The sequence below is a fragment of the Pieris brassicae genome, chromosome 14, assembly GCF_905147105.1.
Source record: "Pieris brassicae chromosome 14, ilPieBrab1.1, whole genome shotgun sequence".
Classification (NCBI taxonomy): domain Eukaryota; kingdom Metazoa; phylum Arthropoda; class Insecta; order Lepidoptera; family Pieridae; genus Pieris; species Pieris brassicae.
In genome coordinates this window covers 486,176-514,027 of record NC_059678.1, presented here as the reverse complement: position 1 = coordinate 514,027, position 27,852 = coordinate 486,176, and the positions used below count along the sequence as shown (strand labels likewise).

General features: G+C 34.1%; 3 protein-coding genes across 3 annotated transcripts; 1 reads left to right on the top strand and 2 right to left on the bottom strand.

Moving 5' to 3' along the window:
• Nucleotides 1-1,550: 1,550 nt before the first annotated feature.
• On the top strand, nucleotides 1,551-9,487 carry LOC123718094 (probable C-mannosyltransferase DPY19L1). The gene is made up of 10 exons (XM_045674477.1): nucleotides 1,551-1,800; nucleotides 1,998-2,248; nucleotides 2,624-2,832; nucleotides 3,144-3,321; nucleotides 3,692-4,587; nucleotides 4,752-4,858; nucleotides 5,046-5,202; nucleotides 6,468-6,593; nucleotides 6,830-6,991; nucleotides 7,700-9,487. Exons 1-10 carry the CDS (start codon nucleotides 1,713-1,715, stop codon nucleotides 7,725-7,727), a joined length of 2,202 nt encoding a protein of 733 aa, XP_045530433.1. The 5' UTR covers nucleotides 1,551-1,712; the 3' UTR covers nucleotides 7,728-9,487.
• A 519-nt stretch (nucleotides 9,488-10,006) lies between these two features.
• LOC123718210 (BRCA1-associated RING domain protein 1-like) lies at nucleotides 10,007-11,946 on the bottom strand. The gene has a single exon (XM_045674655.1). The coding sequence runs from the start codon at nucleotides 11,828-11,830 to the stop codon at nucleotides 10,313-10,315; it is 1,518 nt and encodes a 505-aa protein (XP_045530611.1). The 5' UTR covers nucleotides 11,831-11,946; the 3' UTR covers nucleotides 10,007-10,312.
• A 408-nt stretch (nucleotides 11,947-12,354) lies between these two features.
• On the bottom strand, nucleotides 12,355-27,409 carry LOC123718132 (transferrin-like). The gene is made up of 11 exons (XM_045674540.1): nucleotides 27,185-27,409; nucleotides 19,957-20,065; nucleotides 19,392-19,519; nucleotides 18,831-18,982; nucleotides 16,876-17,020; nucleotides 16,082-16,236; nucleotides 15,642-15,781; nucleotides 14,952-15,158; nucleotides 14,205-14,402; nucleotides 13,220-13,611; nucleotides 12,355-12,844 (listed from the first exon to the last, which is right to left on the bottom strand). The coding sequence occupies exons 1-11, from the start codon at nucleotides 27,267-27,269 to the stop codon at nucleotides 12,381-12,383; spliced, it is 2,175 nt and encodes a 724-aa protein (XP_045530496.1). The 5' UTR covers nucleotides 27,270-27,409; the 3' UTR covers nucleotides 12,355-12,380.
• Between the last annotated feature and the right edge of the window lie 443 nt (nucleotides 27,410-27,852).

Sequence of the window (27,852 nt, the reverse complement as noted above, 5' to 3'; positions counted from 1 at the left end):
TAATTAATGAATCTATACAAAAGTTGGTTAAGTTAAGGTAGGTTTCAACTTTTCTTCATATGAATATTAGTCGTGTTATAAGTTGTAAAACTTTAAGTTATATTGTTTTTTATCACCTTACTAACATTAACTGATGTATGGCAACGACACCGGACAACCTCAGACATTCATTTGTTTGTTACAAAAGAAAGAAGGTTATAGCATCAAAATATAAATATTAGTTTACGAGTGGAAAAGAAAAGCACGCGTAAAGTGTGAATAGCTAGCTAAGTATCGACTATAACGTTTTTACAGTTTCTCTGATTTAATGTTGTTTGTAGATTATTCCAATAGAATACTGAAATATGTTTGTGTAATTCGAATATATATAAAATATTCTACTTTATTTCTGTATTTGTCTTACTCAATTAGTCTTTTGCTTTTTATTATTTCTAAAATATTAATAATCAATCAATGTCAATAATTCTTACTTCATAAAGGGATTTCAATTCAAACTTCTCATTAATTAACAATATATATATATATATATATTTCCAAAGTTCATGAAGCATACATCCATGTGATTTGATAAATCTATATCAATATTATATCATTAGCTTCCATATACATATATAGAACTTCTAATTAAGTTCATTAGTGACTGCTTTCACATCTGAAATATACCTACGCACCTGAAAATGACTTCTGGTCTAAAGTTACATTACCTCAAGAATAGGAAACAGGAACAAACTATGTTCTTTCAAATTTTATTTTAATAATTTCAGCAGGTTTAACGTGAATAAGGATAAATAAACAGAGACAAATGCAAACTAGTATCCAATCACTAATTACACCTAGACTTTTATGATATTTTAATTATACCTCACAAACACCAAACCCAAAGCTTTAATCAAACTCTAATTTCAGTGTTCACTATAGTCCTTTTTTTACATTGTATTTTAATTCTTTGTACTTTAACAAATGCAATCTTCTCTTAACTCTTATCTTATCAATCCATAGTTCTACTACTTTTGTTTCTTCAATGCGGTTACTAAATATGCTGTTTCTTTATTTTGCATATTAGTTGTTATGAGATGAAATCCTAAATGTATGTCGCTATTATGTAGGTTTAAAATATTGTATTAATTTATAACATTACATTTCTAGAGCACATAAAATAAACCATAGTTAATTTTAACATGCAATTTAAATTAATATATTATGCCACTCTACTCTATAAATTTTACGAACATCTAAAATTGTAAAATTTAACTTTTATTATGTTTATAAATGTGACATTAGCAATAATACATTTAATCCAGAAACAATATGACCGCATAAGGTGCTATGATCAGCAGCGCGGAGCTACGCTGTCAACTTTGCGGTAGTGTAGTAACATGTCCCTTGGCTATGAACGAAGCATTTTCGCAAAAGCGGTAGTGTATGTAGAAAACTTTTGGGTACTAATGTGGCTAGATGCCTAGTACAGAATAAAAAAGTCTTTACATAAATATTACTATATACTATATATTTTTATCTTGACAGACGACTATTTACATCGATAACCTATTACATTTTTCAGTTTAAAAACATTTGACTAATTTTTAATATGCTATATTAGGCGGAATTTTTGTAGCGAAACGAAAAAAATTTTCGTATTTCAGTACTGTGTATTGATAAAATCTAAAATGATATTTGTCTAATATTTAAATTGATACCAAGCACCAACAGGCATGGAAGAAAATACAGAAAGAAGAAAGGAAACGATTTTATTTTATACATTTATTAAAACTATAAAAGCCTTTCTTTTAATATTTCTTGGTAAGTTTTTAAATATTCTATCTACATATATTATTTTTGTTTATTCAGAAAGAGTTTCTTTTAATAATCTCATATAGCTAATTCGAGACTAAAATTTTGAAACTTAATTTAATCGACGATAAAATTTGACTCATCACATGATCTTTATAGAATTCAATGACTATATGATCGTTTACATTTCATTGGTTACTTTTCAGTATTTATTGTGAGTTACTTGCACTCCAAATATGTCAGTTTTTTATTTGAAAATGACAGAAATTTCTCATACCTCTCTGACTTGGAGCGAGAAATGTCCTTCCGCACAGAAATGGGATTCTATTACTCATACTATAAGACAATTGTGGAAGAGAAACCATTTGTTGCTGGCATTTCTAAGTTGATGTATGATCGAATTGTCGAGTATCCAAAAGAAGTAAATGCCTTTAATAGATTTAATATACACCCAGAGGTATGGTTTCACCAGACATAACATTTTTATTGTTACTAGTGGCTTTCATCTCCTTTTTTACCTTTTTAGCTATAGTACTAAAGAGACAGATGGTCTCTTCATCACAGTGTAAACTCAATTTGACAGGAAGATTATTATAGTGCATTTGACTGATTTAGTTTTTATGAATAAAGGGGTACAAGTTTATCAAAGAATTATATATTTTAAAAAAATGAAGGGATTTTAATATGGAATCCAAAACAAGACTTGCAAATACATGTGTTAACCTTTGTGTCTCACAGCAGTTATTAATAACACTCCCTTTCATGAAGACATACTTATAGCAATAAAGATAGGTATAGAGTATATTCAAAGAAAATGAATCATAAATTACAGGTCTTAGTAGGAGCTCTATACCGTTATTTAGAGCCATGGCTCAATACCACCTCATATCGCCAGTGCCACATAGTAGACCGTGGTGAAAGCCACGATCCAGTGGAAAGCTGTGTTGGTTTGGGCCACCCGATTTTCTTTTATTTGGAGGCTGTGTGGATCTTTGCTGGAGTTAATGTTGCAGCATTGTTTTTGCATGCTATGGAATTAAGGTGAGTGCTATAACACTTATTTAATACTAAAAGTTTAAGTAATTTAATGAAGTACATACTCACCAGCATTTACTAAAATGATTGACTGAGTCTGTCGCAAATGATGTTATAGCAGTAATATTCAACTTTTATTTTAAACTAATTTTTCCAAAATTACCTTTTATTCTAAGGCAACATTTTGATTTTTAATTATACATATCAACATGTAGTTGATCCTAATTTTAATTTTACAGTATGACATATCTACTGTTAGAGATAATTTTATCAACAACTCAGTGTAGCTGCCTAATGGTAAATCTTTAAACTTCCAGTGAAAGCTACCTCGGTGGTTGTCTAGCTGTTCTCCAATACTTTGCCAATCACGCGGAATGTACAAGGGTCCAATGGGCACCCAATGAGAGGGAGAACTTTGCTGGTCCCTTATTGTTATTGCAGACTTATTTGCTGACCATACAAATACATGACAAACGGAATACTATACAGCTACAGGTATCAAGATTAATAAAAAATATTTAACCTTGTGAAATTATTATACAGTTTTCAATACTTGAAAATTAAGTTAAGATTTTCTACTTTGAGTTAATTTCATTTATGCTATCAAATACTGAAACAGTTGAACTCACTAGCCTGAAGTATTTCTGTATAAACTTTTTTTGTTGTTTATATTTTTCTTTTGTATCTGAGAGCTTGAATGATAATGTTATGACTCCTGTATGATATATTCCAATACATCACAAATATTGTAGCTCACCGAATACTGACTCTGCATATAGGAAGGAAAAGCTATTGTTTGAATGTAACCAATTAATTATTCCATAAATACAACTTTCAAAGCACTTATAATTATTATTATTTTCAGATTGGAATCGTTCTACTCAACTGCCTCTGTCTCCTGTTTTGGCAATTCACACAATTCATATTTCTAACCCAAATTGCTATATTCTTTTTGATGGAACAGTTAAGAGTTATAGATACACGGCAACTTTCTATATTACTACACTCTCACTATTGTGGCTTACATATGGCTATACTTTTACTCCAAGGGAATGAAATGTTAAAGTCCTCGTTATATGCTTGTCTTTTTCTAGTAGTTTCTACATATTGTCTATTCTTTAGTGGGCTTCGTATAAAGGTCAAAAATAGATTTGACTTTTTGGTTGAGTCCTGGCTAGTTATACTTAGAGTGTCTATTGTTATCTGTGGTTCGATATCTTTGAAAAAAATAATTAGCGACTTCCTAGAAGTGGAAGAGGACACGCACGTCTGGGAGATTCTATTTTCAAAATTCACAGATTATAAAACATTCCATACATTAATGTATACTTGTTCGGAGGTATTTGACTTTCTACCGTTCAGTTCTATTAGAAATATGATTGAAACCTTTTTGATTCCATATGTATTATTCGGAGTAATAAACGCGGTATACTTTTGGATTAATAAGAAAGAGACAGAAAATGTTAACAAGGAAGAGGAGAGACTGATCGATGACGAGGACAGCGGAATTGAGAATAATGAAACGAATATTCGAAAAGGGGACACAGATTTGGATGTTTTAAATAAGGACGTAGACAATACAGAGAAGGATAACTTGATACATTTTCTCTCTGGTTTATCTATGGACGCTGCGGTATTTTATAATATATCACAAATGGTTGTCTATGGTGTCATGGCAGCGTTAGTGATGCGACTCAAGCTGCTATTTACGACGCAAATGTGCTTGATGTCTTCTTTGGTGTTCAAGAAAAAGTTTTATATGTAAGTTTTATTTTCATTAATTTTTATTGGATGATCAGATAACAGTCCATTGTTTAATAATTTATATAATTAAGTACAGACATACAATGGTGTAGTCCAGCAGTTACTGTACTAGTTCATACAAAAGTAAATTCGTAAATGACGCGGGTACATTTTTTTTGCAGCTACCCACATTCCGTTATGAAGTATTTAATAGTAATATTGTTTGTGGGTATTTTTCCTATGATGTGCAATCTAGTCAAAAATGTCAGTAAAGAGATGTCTCATATGGGTAAGATTTAAAATACACTCAGCTAATTTTATATATTTGTCATTAATTGTATGTTTGTCTATTTTGGGTTAATGATAAAAAAAAATTCAGTTCTCGGAGTTTGTTTGATTTTCGACGACACGCTTTTTTTAAATGTTTAATATCATTGAAATAAAAACATAAAAATTGAATTTCTGACTGTTTTCAGGTGAATTTAGCGATTACAACCAAGAGGAACTTCTGCTGTGGTTAGGGAAGCAAGGTCCCGGGGCTATAGCGGGTTCGATGCCCCTCCTAGCCACGATAATGCTCACGACCAAAAGGCCGATAGTCGCGCATCCACACTACGAACATCTGGAAGCGAGGTAACATGGAGTGACAGACTTTAAAACCTAAATATGTCGGCTAAATAACGCCACTCCATCGATATGGATATGAAAGGCCGGCAACGCAAATGCGAGCCTTCTGGCAATGTCAGTGTCCTGATATCATTTACATCAGGTGGGTAAAGTGCGAGCACAAAAGACTAATAATTGTCGTTCAATATTTAATCTGCATAAATTCCTTTTAAAATTACAAATAAAACTTAAATTATAGTGAGCAGCGGGTTCAAGGCACCGATCTCACTTTAATCACAATCTACTATACCTAAACTCCAACCTTTCATCATCATTGCTCCTCTGAATACTCAATCAGTACTGTCCTGCGTTCCCTGAAGGCTCTGCCCAAAGTCAAGATGGCGTCCACTCGAGGCATTTGCTCGGCTCTGATTGGTCGTTTCGTTAAGTAATAATAATACGTTATTCTTAAACGTATTAGAAGTAATCTTAATTATTAACCAAAGCAACAATACATATTTACTCGGTCATAATATTAACTGAAAATCAACCATTTCCTGACACATACTTCCATTGTCGTTTAACATTCCGATGCGTGATTGGTAAATCAGTTGACGTCTGTGTCCCGCGCTGTGTACGATGCGCACTCCCTTGTTTAATGCTTGTGTAAGAAGTTTGCCGGTATCTATACCAGTCCATTTATTCTGAATGGTTTTAAAATATAAATAACACTTGTCACTAATCGCACTGTATCGAACTAAATTCATCTTATAGATTTCATTAAAAAAAAACATTAATTTTAATAAATAATAAAAATGCACAAATCGTCCAAAATACAGATTCAAAATTTGATAGTTTTACTTTTTGAATATTCTATTATTAATGGTAATAGAATGTTGAAATGTCAAATGTCAACATCGTTAGGATGAAATTAACAAGCTATAGTGGAGAATTATTTGTGATCTGTGGAAGGCCATAATAAAACTCTTTTCTAATATTATTCTTTAGTAATTTATATTAATAAATAAATTACATATAACGAAAACAATTATACTTAACATATAGCCAACGATAGAATACATATTACAAAAAAGTTAAATCGTTTACGAAAGGATAAAGTCAGTAAAATTTTACGTGACTACCATTTAGCCACCAAAAAGTTTGAAAAATTGTCACTTAGACTGTCGCCGCCGCCCATGGACGTCTGCAACGGCTCGAGTGTGTGTCGCCGACCTCTGTTGTAATAAAATTACAAAACTTCATAGGTCACTTTTCAATTGAAAATATTCCAGACAGCGTGCGTACACAGTATACAAGATGTACGGCCGATTTTCACCGCACGAGCTCTACCAGGAGTTGAGCAAACTCCGCGCCACTTACCTCGTCGTTGAGACCAAGTACTGTTACGGGAGGAGCAGGTATGTGTTTCATCATAGGAGGTACTCTCACATTTTAAACTACCCTCATTAAATTATTTTACAGACTGTATAATATACTAGTATTATGAATAGGAAGAATAAGATATTTCGTTTAAAAAAAAAAGATGTATAGAGATGTATTCCTTAACAGTCAAAGTTTTATCAATATCTGTTTAGCAGTTTTTGAGATGCGGGTAGTTTGTAAATTACCTTATTTTATACATTTGATTTTACAGCAAAGGCTGCTCCTTATCCGAGATATGGGACCTGGAGTCTCCGGTAAACCGCGAATTGCCGCCCCTTTGCGACACGCTTCTAACGACGACGGTAGATCATTTCTACCCGCTTTTTCGAAATGCGCATTACGCCGTATTTAGGATACACGACCTTAGTGTGAGGTTTGTATTGATTTTGTGTTAAAAAAATATTTTACACTTCGTTACACTACAATATTAAAAAAATTGAACATAATTAAATCAAAATGAGGTCAACTGGCGGCCTTATCGCTTTCGAGCGATCTCTTCCAGGCAACCACTGTGAGTAAAGAAAAAAAAATGTATTAAATAAGATAGGCAAGTAGTGCAAAAATACATGTTATACACAGTTATTAAAACAAAAACTAAACAGGAATAACAAAAAAAAAAGAACAAACTAAACTAAAAATAGAAAGTGAAAAGAATCAAAATAATTTATGGTATGTCTCACGTCAGTTAGTAGTTAGTAATTAGGGATACGATGATGAGGGAGGATAATTTATTTATTCTATAGCAACTCTAGTGAAATCATAGACAATTAAATTTAAAAAAGTGATGCATTTAAAAATTTTGTGTAGAGGGTAGACATTTTTTTTGTCGTTGGAGGTTGCTTGGAAGTGAACACTCGAGAGCGATAAGGACACCAGTTGCTCCTTTTTATTTCTTTTAATTGTTCTATATAACTGCAACGAAAGTATAAAATAAATAAATGAATAAGTTGATCGAGTCCCATCGAACCCTGCCAATAATTGTTTCGAATAAGTCAATTAACATGCGCAAGACTGTGTCTGCTCCATCTATTGACTTAATAATATAACTTAAATACATTTATTACAAATTTATTTTTTACAGGTACATGCCAAGGAGTTTTGACACTTGACATTAACGAGTGTCATGGAACTAAGATTTTAGAATTTGAGACTGACATTGACATTTCGTGAAAATATTTTTTTTCTTTCTCCCATCTGCAATCAGCCTCTTGGCTTTTCATCAGATTTTAAGACAATTAGGGAATGCAAATCCAATAATTTGTTTTCCCTCCGTAACTTGTAATCTATTGACTATTGCACTCTATTCGAGTTAGGGTCCTTCAAGAAAATAGCATATCAATTCTTAAAGGGCCGTCAACGCACTCGCGACCCCTCTGATATTGAGAGTAGAGCGGCGGTATCACTTAACATCCGGTGAGCATCCTGCCCATATCAAAGAAATTCAATGTTTCCAAGAGGCCCGAAGCTTGAGCTTTGACTGAAGTCTCCTCTTGTGTTGTTCGGTTGATGTTTTAATGTCTTCCTTCACAGTTGTAATTGCCAAATAACTATGATGAATTCGTAAGAAAATATGTTTTTTGCCAAGAATGAAATGTATGTCCGTATGTCAGAAATAGGATTTGACTTTCTTCACTTAGCGCTAAGTTCCCAACCCTTATTAATAAGTATTCTAACTGCAGTCTATGGACTAATCATTCATCTCTTCGGTCAAATTGTGTTTATGCTGTGACAAAAACAGATTGACTATGACTTCAAAACCAATTCGACTTAGGGTCCTTGAAGAAAAGGGCATACCGATTCTTACAAGGCTGACTTACAAGCTTTCCGGCTATGACATCCAATGAGTTACATTTAATTATCTTATTCAATAATTATGAATAAATGTGAGGGTTCATGTATTAAGGATGGGATAGGTTTAGAAAGATTTGATTTGAAACTTTTAGTTTATTGTAACATTGTTTTTGATTTATCTAACTTAAAATGTAGGTAAAATAAGAATTTTAAATTCACTCGAATATCTTTGAAAACTGGTGTTAATTATTCTCTAGAAGAGTCTAGAAGATAAGAAGATACTTCACATTTCAACATCAATAATTTTAATGTTGAAGTCCCGAAGAATATGGAACTTCATAGATGTAATGTTAAAATACATGTTTGTAGTACCTTGATCATAAAAACTACTTCACTTAAGCAACACTTTTCTTTTAAAAGAAAAGAATTAGAGTAAAAATTAATTTTAAATAAGTTTTGTAGTTTCTATGATCTTTTTGTAATATCAAATAGTCTGTATTGAAGAAAATAAAAATATTTGAGTATTAAGACAATAATGTGATGTTTCAATATGTTGAAATATATTATTCTCTATATATAGTAATTAATTTTATTTAACTATTTATAAAAGTTAGTGAGGACTGAGGTCAGAGGTTCGATCCTCGGCTTTGTCTATGTGCGTGTTTAACATTCGCACGTACGTGAGAAAAAGCTTGCCTTAGACCCAAAAAAGTCGACGGCGTGCATCAGGCACAGAAGGCTGATCACCTACTTGCCTATAAGATTAACAAATGATCATGAAACAGATACAGTAACCTGAGACCCAAACCTAAAAAGGTAGTGCGTATTTTTTTATTTAACTATGTATTTGGTTTTAAATTCACTAATAAACTAATTATTGTCCGATAGATGGCGTTATAACAGTAAGGTAACAATGAATTGAAGTTGTTAATGACCACTATAGCTTTATTCGATCTTAGTGAATCATTTTTATTTCGGGATGGAGCAACAACGTTGATACGCAACATGTAGTCAGACGCATCTACAGCCCTATCCCTAGCGATCTGCGTCTTCAAAGCAAGCATCTCACTATATACTTGGTAGTTATAAGTATTGTTAAATATGTTTAAAATTGGTGAAAATGAATAAACTGAAACCAACTTCACTAATATTTTAATATATTTTTTCAACATAACACTTTCAATATAATGCCCTTAAGAACATTCTCCCAAACCAAATAGTAGATGACGGAATAGGCTTCTTTCTTGAATGTGTAATTAGGCCATACCCTCTTTAAACTCTTGTCAGGAGGCTGCTAATTTCACCAAGACTCCAGTTTACCAATAATCATGTAGATGGTGACACATAATGATAAAAATATATCAAGAATATGGGATCTGTATTTTTAATAAAGAATTGAACACAAATATTTCCTATAGTACAGTTTCTAGAGATTAAAAACATATTATTCAGAAATAAATCAGACAATTTAAACAATTTTATTGTATTGATTCATACAAATATATTTGTTTTTTTATTTATCAATTAATATAATAAATATAACAGTAAGGTTCCACAGAATATTGATTATTATTTTAATTTAACAAAAAAGTTTTTCTTCAAACGTTACAAATTATTATTTATATAACTTGTTACAGTAGTAGTACTTGCATACAGTAAAGCATATATCACAGGCAAATTGTTATAAATAAGGCACATTTAACATTGTTTTTCATATAAACATAGTACAAATAAAAATCAATTCTTATTCAAATTATAATCTAAGCCTACCTATTAAATAACAAAATTTCCTAATAACTAAACTCCATTCTTTTGTGTTAGCCTAGAGCTAGACTAACTAAGTAATTTAATGTAATGATTTAATCAAACCTTGTCTCACCTTAAGAGTTACGTTGCTTCAACCTCATGGATCACATAATTCATATTTTTCAATACATTCTATGAGCCATCCGAGAGGTAATGCTTTGATATGTGCCATATTGTACATTGGTTGATAGATATCTTTGAATATAATGTAATGTGAGCATATCTCCAATTTACCACCCTTCTTAGCATGATATGGAATTAGTTTTTCAGAATCCGGAATCAATTCTGGGTTAGGTACACGCCGTAATACAATTCCACTAGCATCTGTTATCAATTTGGATAAAATTGCTTTTGTCAATACAAGAGATTTGGAGAGTTCATATTTGGTTGTAAAATTGTGTAAATAGAAATGACAGCCGTCAAAGAGGCCCGGCAACTGTTTGTATTTGTTGTACCTAGAAATTTTAGGGCCTCTATATAACTTATTGCCAATACCCTTTACTTCATACTCTTCAAAGTGTTCCAAAGAGTCCTCGGTTGACTTGTTTACCCATTGGCTTGATAAAATCCAAACACCATATACAATCCCTTGCAATATATCTGTGCTGGGTACACAGACACCATCATCTTCATCTATTATTATATGAGTTACTTTCTTTGTAAATTTTGCTTCTAGATGTAAATTAGAATGACTCTTAGCTAACAGCTTCAACTTGTTTGAAACGGACCGTACATGAGATAAACAGAATACTCTTATGTCATCAAAATCTAATTCAGAATGTATATTTGCAATATGTGTAATATTAACACCTTGTGATTGCTGTAAATCTTCAGCTGCTTCTAATAAAATAGATTTTACTTCTTCCGTGGCTAACTGTAATGGGGTTTCCCCTTTACAATTTCGTGCTTCTAGGTCCGCACCATTCTTAACTAATTCTGTAGCAATATCTACATGACTATACCTAATAGCTTCATGAAGAGGTGTCTCATTATTCTGCCCTGGAACATCAATAAGCGTGTTAAATTGCAAAAGAAGTCTGACTAATTCTAAATTGCCATTTTGTACGACTTCATGTAGTGGTGTCCAACCAGCATTGTCTTTTGTATTGGAATTTGCCCCCATATTTAGCAAGTCCTTAGCTCTGTCAACTTTGCCTAGTCTGCACGCTACATGAAGAACAGTTTCGCCTTTACTATTCCTTTTCTCAATACCTTTAGTAGTTGTATTGGATAATAAAGAGGTGCTTTTATCTGATTTTAAAACTTTCTGTTTGTTTTCCTGACCTGATTCAGATTTTGTATTATTCTTTGAAGATTTGGCCGGTTTAGACGCACTTATATTGGTCGGTCTCAAGTCTTTACACAAATTATCAAGTTCCTTAATAGATTCAACACATGTATCCAATTGTTCGTCTACATATGTAATACAACCATCAAGCGGAATCTTGCATGTGGGACAGAGTTTTAAGTTTCGAAAGTGATCTGAACAAATCATATGAAAACAAGAGCTTAGTGTAACAGGTTTTACACACATTTCTTTGCAATGTCCACATGTATAGTCTTTTTTAACTGTTTCCACGGCTTTTAAAAAGTTGTAAAACTTATCAGTTGACATTTTCTTATTGATTTTATAAGAAAAATATAATATTTAATATATTATTATAATATTAATTATAAAACATTTAAAATTGCGAGAGCGTTGAGTTTAGAAGTTTACAAAACAATTCAAGTTTCAAAAGTGAATTGTGAGGTGTTGCCAACCCTCGGTTATAAAAGTGCGCTGAAGAAGAACCTTTTTCTGACCAATTATAGAATATAAACTAAAATAAAAATTATGTCAGTTGTCATGTTATATTTTTGATAATTTTATGTATATTTATGCCTGACGTGAATTGATACATTCAATATCTATGAATTTATATATGTAATATAGTTTGGTAATATTAATTCCAAAAATAATTCTAATTTAAAAATTGTATTCAGTTTTAGTAAAAAAACTTTAAATTATTGAAATTAAGGAACTTCTATTATACATATATAACTAATAATTTCATCATAAGGATAGTGTTACAATATTTAGTCACTGAAGTAGTACATAAAACGTTTGAGCAATGGATTTTATTATTGAAATAAAACAAATTTACCATCTCTAAAATATATATTTTTTAATTTAACATCATTAAACATAGGACTAGATTTAATATCACTGTTAGGAATGTAGGTAGTGTTATAAATGACTTACTAAAAGTGGAATCGCTAATTTGACAGTTATCAATCGAATTTTTTAATATTCTAATTTCAAAATTTAAAGGCATCGCGTCATATGGATGCATTTTAAATATCTCTTCTGTGGCCAACATTTTTGTATTGTTGTGGAACAAAACGTTTAGTTGATGGTTAAATGGGCCATATATTGAGAACATTGGGTTATGGAAAGGTTGATGTTTGCCAAACAGTTGGTCTAATTTAGTGAAGACATTTGTAATCTCGTGTCTACGCATTTGTGTGAGGTTCTTAGTTGCATATAAATGGCCAATGTTTGCCCAACTTATGTAGCAATATTTGGAGTTTTCTTCAGGACACAGTGGTACGATGTCTGGTTGTTCCGCATCTAAAGCAAATAGTTCAGCTGAAAAAAAACACGTCCAATTGATTACTTCCTCCTTCGTTGTTTGAAGTTAGTTAAAAGAGGCCTATAATGACGTTGGTATACAAAATAAGCTAGGTAATTTTTTACTTAATAATTTAAAGTTTTTATCATCAATACTTATTTTTACCAATTTTATCTCATGTTTAGAGTAAGAGTAATATTTATACTTTTTGCCATTTCCTCTACACATACTAATAATTTATGCAAATGTTTATTACAAACATGTCCTTTAGTATATTTAATTTGTAAATATATGCATATAGTTAGTATGTCTTAATAGTAAATAATAAATAATTCAAAACATATGTCGTTGGTTCTTAGTTATATTATGAATCTCTATATAAATATACTAACCTTGATGTTCATTAAAGGTCTCCATACTAACAAACGCTACATCGCTATTTCCATGAACCAAAGACAACAGAGCTGCCTTTTCATTATCCTCATTTTGATAGCACGATTTAGTAAATTTATCGACTATTTCTTTACTAAAATTAAAATTTTCAATTCCAGGAGCGCAAACTTCATCAAAATAGTTAAATATTTCATTACAAGTGATTTCTTTGTTTAAATATTGAATAACAGAATGCCACGCGAAGCCATCGTAACGCGGGAACGAGGCTCGTTTCCCGCGCAAATCAGCCATCTTGTTGATTTTGCCGCCCTTTTTGACGTATGCCACAACGGTGTTCATCTTTTCGACGATTGGTGTAACTTCGTATAGAATAGGTTTTAGATTGAAATCTCTGCAAAAACACATTGTAAATTACGTTCCATAAAAAAAATATGCTTAAATTACGTTTTACGCGATAAATGTCTGAAAAATTAAATAATATGTCTATATTGATGTAGAGGTCTTAGTATGTACATATTACATTAAAAAACATTTGTTGAGAGATAAAAAATTGAGTTTTTAAAATCATCTTTTCTTCCTTAACTTTGATTAGTTGATTTCGCCAATAAAAATCAGAAGTTGATAGTTATAATAAAATAAAAATCAGGCCCTCAGATTTCGCTATCTATTTCATGTGCAATCTAATAGGCAAGTATTCAGCCTCCTGTGCCTGACACACGCCGTTGACTTTTTAGGTCGAAGGAAATGCCGGTTTTCTCACGATGATTTCCTTCACCGTTCGAATGTTACGTGCGCACATAGAAAGAAAGTCCATTGGTGCACAGCCGGGGATCGAACCTACGACCTCAGGGATGAGAGTCGCACGCCGAAGCCACTAGGCTACACTAATACACACCAGAACTACTTTTTTGAATATTCGTAGGAAGTTCATGTCAATGTTTATGGATATGAACTTACAACGAAGATATGAACAACAAATCTTACCTTGTAGCACTCAACATCCAATCGCTATCCACGGCTGTGACGTCACACTCCTGATTTTTGACAGCGGCCAAACACGCCTGCTCAGTTTCTCTCAAAATACACTGCAATGGCGGAGTAATTCCGTACACAGCGCCCGCTTCGCTCAACCAATCACATTTGTTTTTCGCTAATAGTGATGTTGTACACAGGGTAACGTGTCTAAAATATATTTTACAAATGGCAACATTAATAAACGAAGATGAACGTCATTCTAACTGTCGTTCAATAGTAGATCAAGGCTTTAGAAAAAGATATGAACATAGTTTGACTTATTACTATGACTACCTATATATCTTTAATTTTTACGAATATTATAAAATTTAATACGGAACATGGAAAAGCAATTAATTTTTAGATAAATTAAAGCCGAACAGGTATGGATCATCTAGTTATTCACGCATGATACTTGATCCATGATTGATTCATGATCAATATTCATAATAATTATATATCCTAGCATTAATTGTGATTCATGACTTTTAAGATTAGCTCTTAGGTTTTTATTATTTTAGTGTATTTAAATTTAGTTTTATCACTTTAACAAAATACAAAATATATTTATTTTACCTTACTACGTTTGTCTGAAAAAATCGATTGTTTCCGTTAATTTACCGCCTGTTGCCTCCTTAATAATTTATATGATCTGATTGTATATCAACTTATAATGCAAAAAAGTGTTATTGAATAAACTAAACAAGTATACTTTACCTTGGCGGGTCGCATCCACTCTGGCTGTATGCCTCCCTAAAGCCCCGGGCTCCGGCCAAATGGTCCAACGGAGTCCTGGGTGGGTATAAGGGAGTAGGAGCTTCGCGGACTTCGAGTAACGCGGAAAGGGCCCCGTGCCAATGAACGTCAAATAATGCCCCGTCAGTTAAAGAAGTAATTAAATTAGTCACTGCAACGGAGGCTTTTCTGAAATTTGTTTAACAAGCTTACAACTTTTGTTCGAAAAAAATATTGTATTATCTCGAGGTATTGTAAGAATTGATATGTATATAATATATATGTCAGGGATTATAATATAGAGTACACCATGTCATTTATTTATTACTTATAGCTTCGAATCTGTGACTTATATTATGGTTTATTTTCTGTGGTGAACATTTATAAAATCAAAAAATAATTAGAGCTATTTGACACTTAACATTAGTATAAAACCCGTGTCACCTTGTGTATTATTGATTCTGGAATCTACATTTATTAATTTTAATTAGGTATTACTCTTTATTGATGGTCTCCTTTCGTAAATGTTTAAACATTTTTATGTTATGTATTCCATCTTTGGAACGTTTTTAGTATAATTGTTTTTTGTTATATATATAATTTATACTAGCTAGGATTACGAAAACAAAATAAAACAGAAACCTGTCTCCAGACCTGAAAGTTTTTTATTACCTTTTAGCAACGATGACCGGCCATGGTCGATTTAGCCATACACATGGCCTATTATTATCCTTTAAGGGCTGATATGTCCCGTCACGACACAAGTATAGAAACTCTGATGATGAGGGAAACGCACTGGAGTTCGAGTTCAGCTGGAAGATGAATTAAGGTTTAGAAGCGAGAAGAACAAATCAAGAAGACAAGGGATCAAAATGACAGGAAACTGACCTAATGTTAGGTGGACCCATAGACAGATCTGACTGTGCAGAGGGCTCGCGAGTGCCGTGCCGGTCTTTTTGACATACGGGTGCCATGTTCTCGTATCTCGGGTGTTAAGTTCGAGACTGGGCCGAAATTATGTTCAATTTTTATATTGTAATGTAACGAAGTGATAAGAAATAAATAAACAATTCAATATATTTCTAAGCAAGGTATTTCTTAATGAGCCTTACCCCAAAATATGCCACGACGTCCCCCAACTCCCCCCACATTACGTCTCCTGCGCCGTCAACTAAACACAACAATGCCCCACTTGCCCCCCAATATCGGTCGAGCGAGTCGCAAGCTGAATTTTCACATGCGGCACACAGGGATGGGTATTTATGCTCTGAAAATAAATAGTGATTTGAAAAGAAAATTACCAAAATTATAACAGGAGCAAACGGGCAGGAGGGACACCTATTGTTATAGGTGTCCCTCCTGCCACCTACCCACGCCCGCCATCGGCGGTGTGTCAGTAAGTGATACCCATGAACACTAAATGCAAGAGGACTCGCGGTTGCGATGCAGGACTTCTTTCGGACTGAATTGGCACGCTCCCTTCTTAAAGGAAGGTTCAGAAAAAATGAAATATAATTTTTTTCCACTTCATCAGTGTCTATTATTTCGTGGGAACGACAAACAAGTGAGCCCGACCACTTATGGAATCGGAAATGAAATCTCGCCTGTTGGTCTTTAAGGCCAACAGCACAGTTCGGGTTGTTTTCAGCACAGGTCGGGGTCAATCAAGGGCAGGGCAGGTCAGTCGCTCACTGGAGTGAGCGCAGTACCAAGTAACGGTCCAAGCCTTCCTCGACAAAATATTTTTTTTACTAATTAGACTGATTTCCCACATTTCAATTTGTTATTGGATCGTCCGGATCCGTTAGGACGTGAGTTAAGCGTAAGGTTTTCCCGACCACATCGCAGCTGAAAACCAGTTCTACGCATCACTTTTAATATTTTCTATATGATAAAAATAACTTACTAAGTTCAGCATCTCTCACAGGATCCGGAAGCCAGGGTCCAGCCTTGCAAGCCTTGCCGAAGAATTCGGCCACAGATTTGATCCTGTTTTCGGTGAGAGACAGGTTTGGGTCGCATGACCTGGTAATTACTAGCGATTCGAGATACTGTAAATGCAAAAATGTACCCATGTGAAATTATAACCTCTTTTGTTAAGTTTACAAATACAGTAAAACCAGCTTAAGACAATTTCTCTAAGGACCCTATCATAAACGCGTCTTAAGCGAGAAAGCGTATTATACGGGATAGGCAAAATAAAAATTACTACATACTATTATGTATTTTGTTCTAATGTTGGTATATATAGGTATTAAATTATTATACATTTAAGAATTACATCAAATACGTATCGTAATTATAATTACATTATTTAAAATAATCATTTATTTTGGTTTGATGGAAAGATTTTGATGCATTAGCAATTAAAAGGTTTTCAATATAATTCAACTTTTGCAGTTCATGCAGTTCACAGTCGGTTCAGGAGTTCTTGATTCTAACGCATTTCTGGAGGGGATAGAAATATGAACAAACAAAAAAATATATAAAGTATTTATGACGAACATGTTTCTAGATTTTTCCACTAGTAAGAGAACTTTTCAGCAGGCTGTAATATGATTTCTGACCGTTTCAGGAGAGGGTCAATCACATATTAGAAAATTGTAATTTCCATAATGTTACCCTAGTTTTCAGGAAGCTGGCAACTTTTTTCAGAACATGTGTAGTAGAGTGGTGCAGTTTTCAGGCGTTTTCAGGCCTAGGTATACCCCTTTGATGAAGGAATATTCTAGACCAAACTTTCTAGGTGTGAGACAAGGACGAAATGATACGAGAGAGAGAGAGAAAGAGAAGATCAGAACTTTCTCGAAACGAGACTGAGCACTCTAGAACACCGTACGACAAGGACGGAGCAACGTGCGAAAGAGACAAAGAGTGCGGACGTTCTAGAATTGTGCAATCGCTACTCAGTAGCAAGCCCGCCTAGAAAGTTCTCGAATATTGTTTAGAATTATTCCCAGGGATATAGGTGCTGTTCTCCCTGGTACATTCGCAATGATGCCGTCAAAGTCAAAAATCATTTATTCATATGGATAACACAATATACACTTATGAACGTCAATAAAAAACAAAATATACATTAAATGCTTCTAATTTTACATTTACTGCCAGTTCTCAAATCAAGGGCGTAGAACGGACGAGAACTGGCAATATACTCTCCGCCACTCTTTTTAGTCGCCAAGTTTACAAACGTTAGAAACTTGGCGGTTGCTCCTTAGCTACAACCATCACACCATGTTCCACACGACATCAGCTGGAGGCATGGTGAAATAGGAGCACGCACTTACATTCTCGTGGGAATAACACGCAAATACATATTCAAAATTAACTAACAGCTTACATCCGGAGCTTAATGTAGAGGACATCGACACGATCATTAAACAGATTTCTGCAATCCACGAACAAAGGATCCACCAGCTCGTGAATTCGAATTAGTGAATTAGTGTTGCAGTGCTAAGTGAAAGTAACACTAGAGCAGAGTGTCGTCCCTTTAGTAGAGACTGTAAGTGTTATTGGATTGCACTTTATGTTAAAAATCCTTTTTAGTAAATTAGGTTAGTTCATGTTACTAAGTCAGTTAGTGTAGATCGTAATGTTACATTATGTCTGTCTGCAGAGACAATTTAAAAAAAGGGTTAGTTCAAGTGAAAGTTAACATTTTTAAACGGATTAAAGCTATTTGTATTATTATAAACTTATAATTATTTACATAATTTTAAATTTAAATTTTTCCGTGCTTTACAGCGTTTATAATAATACAAATAGCTTTAATCCGGTTAAAAAATTGTTTTCTTCCAATGTGAAAAAGCTATTAACCAAAGACAATACAATTAGTTAAAGTGTTTGTAAATTATCACTCACCCCGGCTAAAGTATCGGACAGTGGCCGGAGGTCATTGACCCCGTTACCAGGGTGACATAATGTGGTGTTCCGAAGTACTGACTCCAAGGACCAAGCACCTTCCACCACTAGACGACGGTTTATCACCGCCACCACTGTACGCTCGTAGTCCTCTGAAAAAATTCTAGTTTTTAGGAGAAAAATATGCAATTTAACGAAACACTTCATTCTGCCAAATTGTGTGATGCTGTGATAAAAACAGTCAGAAGTTTTGTGTAACCTTATTATGATTTATGTTATTTATCCTATTCGTAGGCCTCCTGTCTCCTTAGGTCCCTTTGTGCAGGCATGCCGTACTTATAAATTCAGTATTTATTTGTTAGGGTACATCTGTAGGGCTTAGGGGTTGTAATGTTCTCATATATTCAGTTGTCTGGTGCAGCTAGCTAATACATACACTACATATATAATACAGATACTCTAGACATTTATAACATATAAATTTAAATACACATTTCACAGTCAACTAGTTTTCAGTACGCCAATGCACATCTAAAGAAATTCAAGGAAACGTTAACTTACGAACTCTATGCCTCAGCTCATTTGTAACCAGTACATCAACATCAGCCCACTGAGCAGCTACAAGATCTTCAGGGGAGAAGGCGCCAAAGTCCACTGTGCCCTTGCTGATGCGACGGAGACAGTCCAACCTAGAAAATGATATCTGAAGTCTGGAGTCATGTATTCTTTAGGCTGTTAAATAAAAACTGCAAGCATTGGACTGCCTTAAGCTAATAGATCTGCAATACTTTTTCGCAAATTTATTTTTCTATAGAACAGGAGGCAAACGGGCAGAACACCCACCCGATTTTAAGTGATACCATGGGCAGTGCCAGAAGGTTCACAGTGCCAGTGTTTAAGAATTGGTACACTCTATGATGGATAGGCTCCTTCTCGAAGTAGAATTGGTTCGGAAATACTTCAGTAGGCAGCTGGTTCCACATAGCGTGGCAAAAACTGCCTTAGAAAACGCTCAGTTGTGGAACGACGGACGTCGAGGTTATACGCGGATAGCCGGCTTATAATTGTCAAAAGTTTTTGACAGTGAACTAACAATTATTTAACTGTGAATAATAGAAATGGATACCTATCAGTTCCCAGAACACACTCCACGCCCGACGATTCTTCATCCAAGATGGGACAGAACTTTGCACCTCGCTTGTATGCGCCACGCCCCTCCACTATACATAGTCGTACTGAAACAAAAGTATTACTATATATTCATTCAATTCGAACACACGACTTCAGGTTTGAAAGATAGACGCTTAGACATACATTGGTACATACATAGTAAAAACTATTTTAAAGAAAATATTTAATTAGCTTTGTGGCAACCCTAACGCTCCACGTTTGAACCCCTGTGTTTTCTATTAAATACTTGGTCATATAGTGAGGTATACACGCTTTTCGTGTTAGATCGAAATGTGTCAGACACATAAGTCTTGCCTTAAGGAAATATCAAGACAAACTTTTTGCGCTATTTATACCATTAATCTATACTAAAACATTTAAAAGGTTATACGATTAATTTATTATCCAAAAATATCTATACATATGTAAAAGTGTTGCGTCATTGCGCACATTTTCCATCAGGCGTAATTTTTTCGTTATGCTGCTCGCGACAATCTAGGGTTTGCTAATTCACGCGGGCCGCAATAATATAGATTTTAGTCATAAATACATGTGCCAGGGATTTTCTACAAGCAACAGACGATTCGGCGTAAATCCCGAAATCTGCCCGCAAATTCCTTGTATAAGGCAGCTAAATAATTTGAGAGAAAATATATATACCACTTTGTTTCGGGATTGTTGAAGAAGGATAGTGTACATACATTTACTCCGACTTTAGGGTAGCATCTTCGTCCAGGCTAACCACTATCCTGAAGGCCCCAGTGGCGAGGTCGAAACTTTTTATATAAAAGCGAAACTTAGAAACGCTTTTCATTCTAAAACTATTTAGTGGGTAAATCAATTTCTTGCAGTAAATGGACTGACATGAAGCAGAACTTTTGTCCATAACCCATGGAAGGAGCAGAGAGCGTCCACAGTAAGTCTCCATCGCGTTCTGCCTTGAGACTTCTAATTCATTTCACTACAAGTATTTCCTTAGGCTTTGGCTCTCTATGCCTCATCTGCAACTGTACGTCCTCAGGTTTGCTTGGGACGGCCTCGCTTTCGCTTACGTTGAGGGTTCCTATCAGGCGCCTGCTTGGGGATATGATTACAATTTCTTCGAAGTGTATTGCCTATGCATTTGTACTCGCATCTTTTGGCTGAACGGGATAACGCGGAAGCTCAGAAAGTTGCTCGTTAGAGATCGTTTCGGGCTCGTAGATACCGAGAATACGGCGAAGACTTGCAGCCGGAGCACAGAAAACTGATCTCTTTCTTCTCTTGGATATTTAAGGTCGACATACTTGGGTATAAAATATAAAAATGATTGCATTAAAAAAAACTGACATCTAATTCGGCATGCGTAACAACAAATAATTTCTATTTACCATAAGTCACGAAGAGATATAATAAAAGTAATTTGAATAATAAATGTTATTACCGCACGTTATATATATATATCTCTCTCTCTCATTGGATTGAATATAATATCTGTTACCTCACTCGTATAATTACGAAATCATTTTATAATACATATTAGAGCCGCACTGTATTGTGGCTTAAAGTGGTCGTGAATTCAATTACAGAATGATCACATACTTCCCTATAATTATTACGAAATAGACAACATGTCATCATCCATATATATAAAAGTAAATCCCTATTTCCCTTGGTCACGGCATCACCAAGGCAGCTTTAACGGCTGGACCGATTTCGCAAATTCTTTTTTGTTGTTGTTGTGTTTGTTATTGTGAGAAGGTTCTTATGAAAAAATTAAGAATATTAGAAAATTTAAGAATACTTTTGTTACAGTAGCAAATTTATTACAATTCAAACAATTTTTATGGCGTTTTTAACAATAACAGAATGCGTGCTGCAAAAATATTCTAAGACGATGTAAAAGAATGAATATAGTTTAAAACAAATGCTTCGATCGGAGTTATTATATTGATAAATTACATATAAAATAATTACAGTCGCTAATTGTTTAGGATTAATCTTGAAAATCCATGTTTTTCACATGGCCAGTTATATGTCGGAATACCAACAAAACTATTTATATACGCGCCAGAAAAATAAACAAAGAATGTTGTATATCATAAAGCCTACAAAACAAAGGTCAGAAAGCTGGGAAAGAACGGTGAAAATAGAAGACCGGTTTTCATAACGTTTAATACCATGAGTTTCAAGTTACACATACAGAAAGCCTTCCCACCGCGGTTTAGAGCAGATCAGAGAAGATCAGACCACCGCCCTTTAACAAAAACAACATAGTATATATCTAGGATCACTCAATACCAAGACTTTAAGAACTCCAGAATAACCTGGAGAAGAGTCGCAAAGGATAAAGAACAGTTGAAAGGATTACAGGAGATATTCGAGATATACTGATCACAGATCACAGAGTTTCAGAATAAAGCCTATAGTATTATTATTATTAAATGAGTTGTTCAGAATAATCATGTAGCTGAGCTGAGCTTCATCATCGGATGTCGGAATACCACCCGTCATACTCAGTTTGACGTCCGTCGTTCCACAACTAAGCATTTAAGGCAGATCCCGCGCACCACCACTATATGGAACCAGCTGCCCTCTAGCATTTTTCGTGGGGAGAATCTTTCTCCCTAGAAAGCGTAAAAATTATCACTCGCGAGCCCTCTGGTATTGAGAGTGTCCATGGGCGGTGGTGTTACTAAACATCAGGTGAGCTTCCTGCCCGATTGCCAAAATCTATTTAAATAAAACTAGTGCACTTCGTTAACTTATGATACACGTGTTACAGAGACATCGTTGGTTAATCTGTCATCAATCTAACAATGGCATGCAATTAATTATTAACACCTTGTATTATACGAGTCATTATTACACCAATAAATAGTCTAGCACGAGCACAGCTTATAGTGTTTATAATCGTTGCACAGGTAAATACATTTGTTATTGTTAATAATATGTAGTATATATACTGTATTGTTTTGTTCACAATATTATTTTAGTACTGTAGTGTGCTGAATCTTTTATAGGTAGATGATCTTCACATCAAATCAATGTACACAAAATATTGTAAAAACTATTTTAAAAGAGCTTTTAAAGAAGATCTTTAAGAAGCATGGAGTTTTTGGTCCATTCTTCTCAATATTAAACTTTTTGGAAGCTAATAGTCATTTTTTTCATTTTTTTTTGATAAATTAGAAGTAAATTAGTCCTGAACAAAAAAAAATGTTTTTTTTTCTAATGCATAATAATAACAATAGCCTTTCATATCAGATATTTAAATATATTTCTATATATTATATAATATTTCTATTTCTATGGCAAAGGCCGCCTCCAAATCTCGCAATTCTTGCCTGCACTGTGCCACGTATCATATGCTGTGCTTATCTGGTCTATCAACCATCTAAATTGCCTTCAATTTCTTGACGTGTTAATCATAACATAACTCAAGTAAAGTTTAAATTTAAAAAATCTAAAGCCTGCAAATACAGGGGTCTAGCCTCCGAATATGATTTTGTCCCATTCGGTGTCGAGACCCTTGGTCCGTGGGGTCCTAACACTGTAAGGTTTTGTTAGTAAATAGCAAAAAGGTTAGTCTACATCACAGGAGACCGAAGAGCTGGCAGCTACCTCGGATAAAGAATTGGTCTATCTATTCAAACCTTGCCTAGAGCGACTCCTCCTAATAATAGATTTTATTTTAAGGTTAGTTAAACTAACTTTTTACTAACTACTACTACCTAACTTTAGTTAAGGTATATATAATTATTTTAGTTAATAATTAGAAACGTCAACATTGTAACTGTAAAAAAATCAATTTTAATAAATAATAGAATTATTTTAATTTATAATAACCGCTCCATCTATAATTTCACGCAAAAACGGTTAATTGTTCAGAGGTAATAAAAATTGTGATTTTCCTTGTAATTCATATTTTCATCAAACACTGGTATGCATGTATTAGGTGGGCTGAAAAGGTTGTAGGCTAACATAGAAAAAGTTTTTAATAGAATTTAATTCTATTATTCAATATAGTTGCTTCAAGAACGATATAGGGCTCATATAATTTTTCGATACAACTTTTATAGTACAATTTGCCTTTAGCCTCAAATTAGTCTTCGTTGCTTATGTAAGTGGCTTTATTGTTTTCGGTTTAAAAAGTAATATAGACATGTTCCAGCCACCGCGGAGCCAACAGGCATCGCTTGATACTATGGCCAGGGGGCCAGACGGAGGGGATGTATTTGATCTCCTGGAGAATGGGACAGACTTTGATATGGTATGCTACTTGCATGGACACGTTAGTCCCGTCTCACCTCCCGGACAAGCAAAAAAGCTGGCGCGGCCGTAAGGCTGACGGAATATAATAAATTATTCAAATATAAGAGTCTTTCTATTACTTAGATTTATTCCCTTTGAAAGAGAGATGTGGGGTTCAAGCGCATAAGTTAAAGATTTAAGTTGGCGCCTGGTAGATAGTACCGGTGACTAATGATAATTACACACGAGTCTTATTCAGCTAAGGTAATTCTTGGTTCAACATGAGTACTATTTGTTTCTTGATCTTGGATTTAATTATAATAACCAAATGCACTTATTTGTTGGTTTCCGACACAAAAAGCTTGACCTTTACACGGACTTCCCGAAATAACGAGTTTTATATTGCCTTCTCGAATGAAGGTCAGTTAAAATTTCGGTTAAAGCTATTATTTTTTGAATATATACTGTAATGTATCGCAGTGTGTCTAATGGCTTCAGCGTGCCTCTCATCCATGAAGTCGTAGGTTGGATCCGGCTGGTCACCAATAGAATTTCGAACAGTGAAGGAAAACTTCAAGAGAGAACCGGCTTGCCTTACGCGAAATGTAGACGGCGTATGTCAGGCACAGGAGGCTGATCACTTGCCTATTGATTGACAAATGATCATGAAACAGATACAGAAATCTGAGGCCCAAACCTAAAAAAAAAATGTAGTTCCATTGATATATTCTTTATTTACATAACAGTATTCAATAGAATGAATTCCAAGATGAAGTTTAAGTTATGAATTTCCCAATACTCTATGAATGAAAAAAGTTTTCAGTTTTCGACGTGCACCAACACTATGTGGTTGTGCCTGCTGCCCATTGAAATATTCCCGAACCAATCTGACTTAGGGTTCATCAAGAAAAGAGCGTACGAATTCTTAAAAAGCCGGCAACGCAGTTGCGAGCCTTCTGGCAATGTTAATGGGCTTAACTTAATATCAGATGAGCCACCTACATTTAATTTAACCTGTAATAATTCCTTGAGGAAATCACCGGTCACCGGTACCATCTACCAAGCGCCAACTTAAATCTTTAATTAGCTGTGCACTTGAATTCTTAAAATGCCGGTAACACAATTGCGAGCGTTCTGGCAATGTTAATGGATATAACTTAACATCAGGTGAGCAACCTGCCCGTTTCCTGTTATAAGAAAACAAAACAATACATCTTTGCATCTAACGACAATGAACGATGTTAGTCCTGCTACATTATAAAAAAGGCTCGCTATCAAGTAGTATAAATATAAAAAGAATGCTGAATAAAGATGACCTCTGGCTGGCCCGAAGGCCCCAGTGGCTAAGGTCGAAAAGTTGTATATAACCTTAGTTGGAATAGTCATTGTAGTGATAGTAACCACGGATTGTTGGTTTAAAAATTTAACCGACTCTAGATAGTTGTATACATCCTTAGCAGCCGATAACTTCGTTAGCGCTTTTCTGCGTGACCTCATCGCAGTGATGTGTAAGCGAGGGTGTCGCTGCATTTGTAAATAATAAAATATCAAAATGAATAGCTGTTTTGCAACAATATCAAAAATGTATGATACAGTGAGTATTTTTGGGTTATAATAATGCCTCATCCGCCCTTGATAGGAAGAATTGTTTATTTGGCGTGGGAAATTACGTGTTTTATCTTCTTCCCAGTCGTATTCTTCATTGCTGAAGGTCGTGTCACCTGTTACTGCTACTCTACTAGTGATATATCTCTTCTATGTTCAGGCTATAGATCCGTTATAAGGAAACTCGTGGCAATCTTGATACACCACAGAATTGGCGATCTTCCTTGCGGTCTTTTGTCTTCTTCTATAGCATATTATTGACAGTTTCTATGGCTCTAGCGTTATCTTTGACTATTTAAGAGGTTTTTAAAACACAAGGATAAAAAAGACGGAATAGTAAATCTATACATCGAAAGCTTTGTTTTAATTTGCTATTACCTGGTAAACCTATCATCAGGTATTTCCCCGCGTACTTGGGGTTTTTTACTGTTTCTCAAGACCGGTTTAATGGATGACGTGAACTTCGCGTCTTTTTGTAATTTACCCAGAAATCGCTGTCTAAATTACATAGAGGCTAGAGCAATGTTAGCATTGTGGTTAGACTCTTGACCTTGAGGAAGGCCCAGCACAGACTTGCTAACATTTCTACAAGTATATGTTTCCTTAGATTAACGAAATTTAACAGGAAAACACTAAACAGGAGTTAGTTAATACAGGGGAATCTCTATAAATTGAATGTCAAGGGAAATGCAAATAATGGAGTTAACGAGTTTTCGGCTTAACAAGAACTACGAGATACATATTATTTAACTTTTTTATTTTTATTTAAAGTAGTTAATCATTATGCAATCATTAGCATTTTAATTGAGAAATAAAGGTAATTTTATCTAATTATACAATTGCGATATATTATATATATTACCTAAAATTGACTCATTAATTACTGTAAAACTAAGTGTAAAAACCAAGTTAAACGGACATTCTCTATTCAATTAAATATAACATATCCGGACAGAAGGCACTTATAGATTACTTCCGCTATTTACCTTTTTAAATTATGTCTGCTATTCTGACATTATACAGTTTAATTGGCGTGTATAATTTAAATATCACCTATTTCCCTTATTTTTGTATTTAAAAGTAGTACCTTTCGCGTGCTTTCAGCATGGTCGCGGCTTGACATTGTAAAATTGTGTTAAATAAAACGATTTTATAATCTTTTAAATATACTTTTTTTATTTTACTCAATATTAAAAACACTATAATATAGTCTGTGGAATAAATTCTTCTTTTCTAATTCATATACGTACTGTCTTTGTCCTTAATACACTTAAATTAAAAAAAAATATTATTTAATTTATTAAGATCATACGTAAATCTAGGTTAAATATTATAATAACACTTACAATTTCCATTATGTCCTGATCCAACTCCTTGCAAACAAACAATTTTGAGTAGCGAACACAATATCAAAACCTTTAGCCCCTGCATTGTTCCCGCCAAAAACGTGTGACGTTAAATTCTATCTCGATGTCAACACGACATCTTACACTAAGCACATTGACGGACTGATGCGTCAAGGTAAACAAGATGTAAATATACTCGGAAAATAAAACCAGCGCGATCGAATTGGCCGAAACATTCGCAAGAATTGATTTAAATTCAAAACCGGATAGACGCAATGTTAATAATCTTGGAGAAGGTCGAATTATGAATAGTTTAAGTGTGAGATAGTGTTGCGTATTTTCCTGTACGTGGAATAAAAACCTGTGCGATGCACACAGATGATTTTTTTCTTTGGCACCTTTGATATGAATTTAAAAATGGAGTTTCACGACAGAAACGCATATATTTTAAGTTTTTCTTCGATCATTTTTTCAATGAGCGGTATTGGCCTAGCGAGCGATTCTCATCCCTGAGGTCGTAGGCGTGCTATAATGGACTTTCTTTGATCGCGTTTAACACTCGCTCGTAGGGTTAAGGAAAAATCGTGAGGAAACCGGCAATAATTCATGCATCTGAAGCAGAAGAAGAAGTTTATAGCGCGCTTATTAAGTATAAATTAAGAAAAATG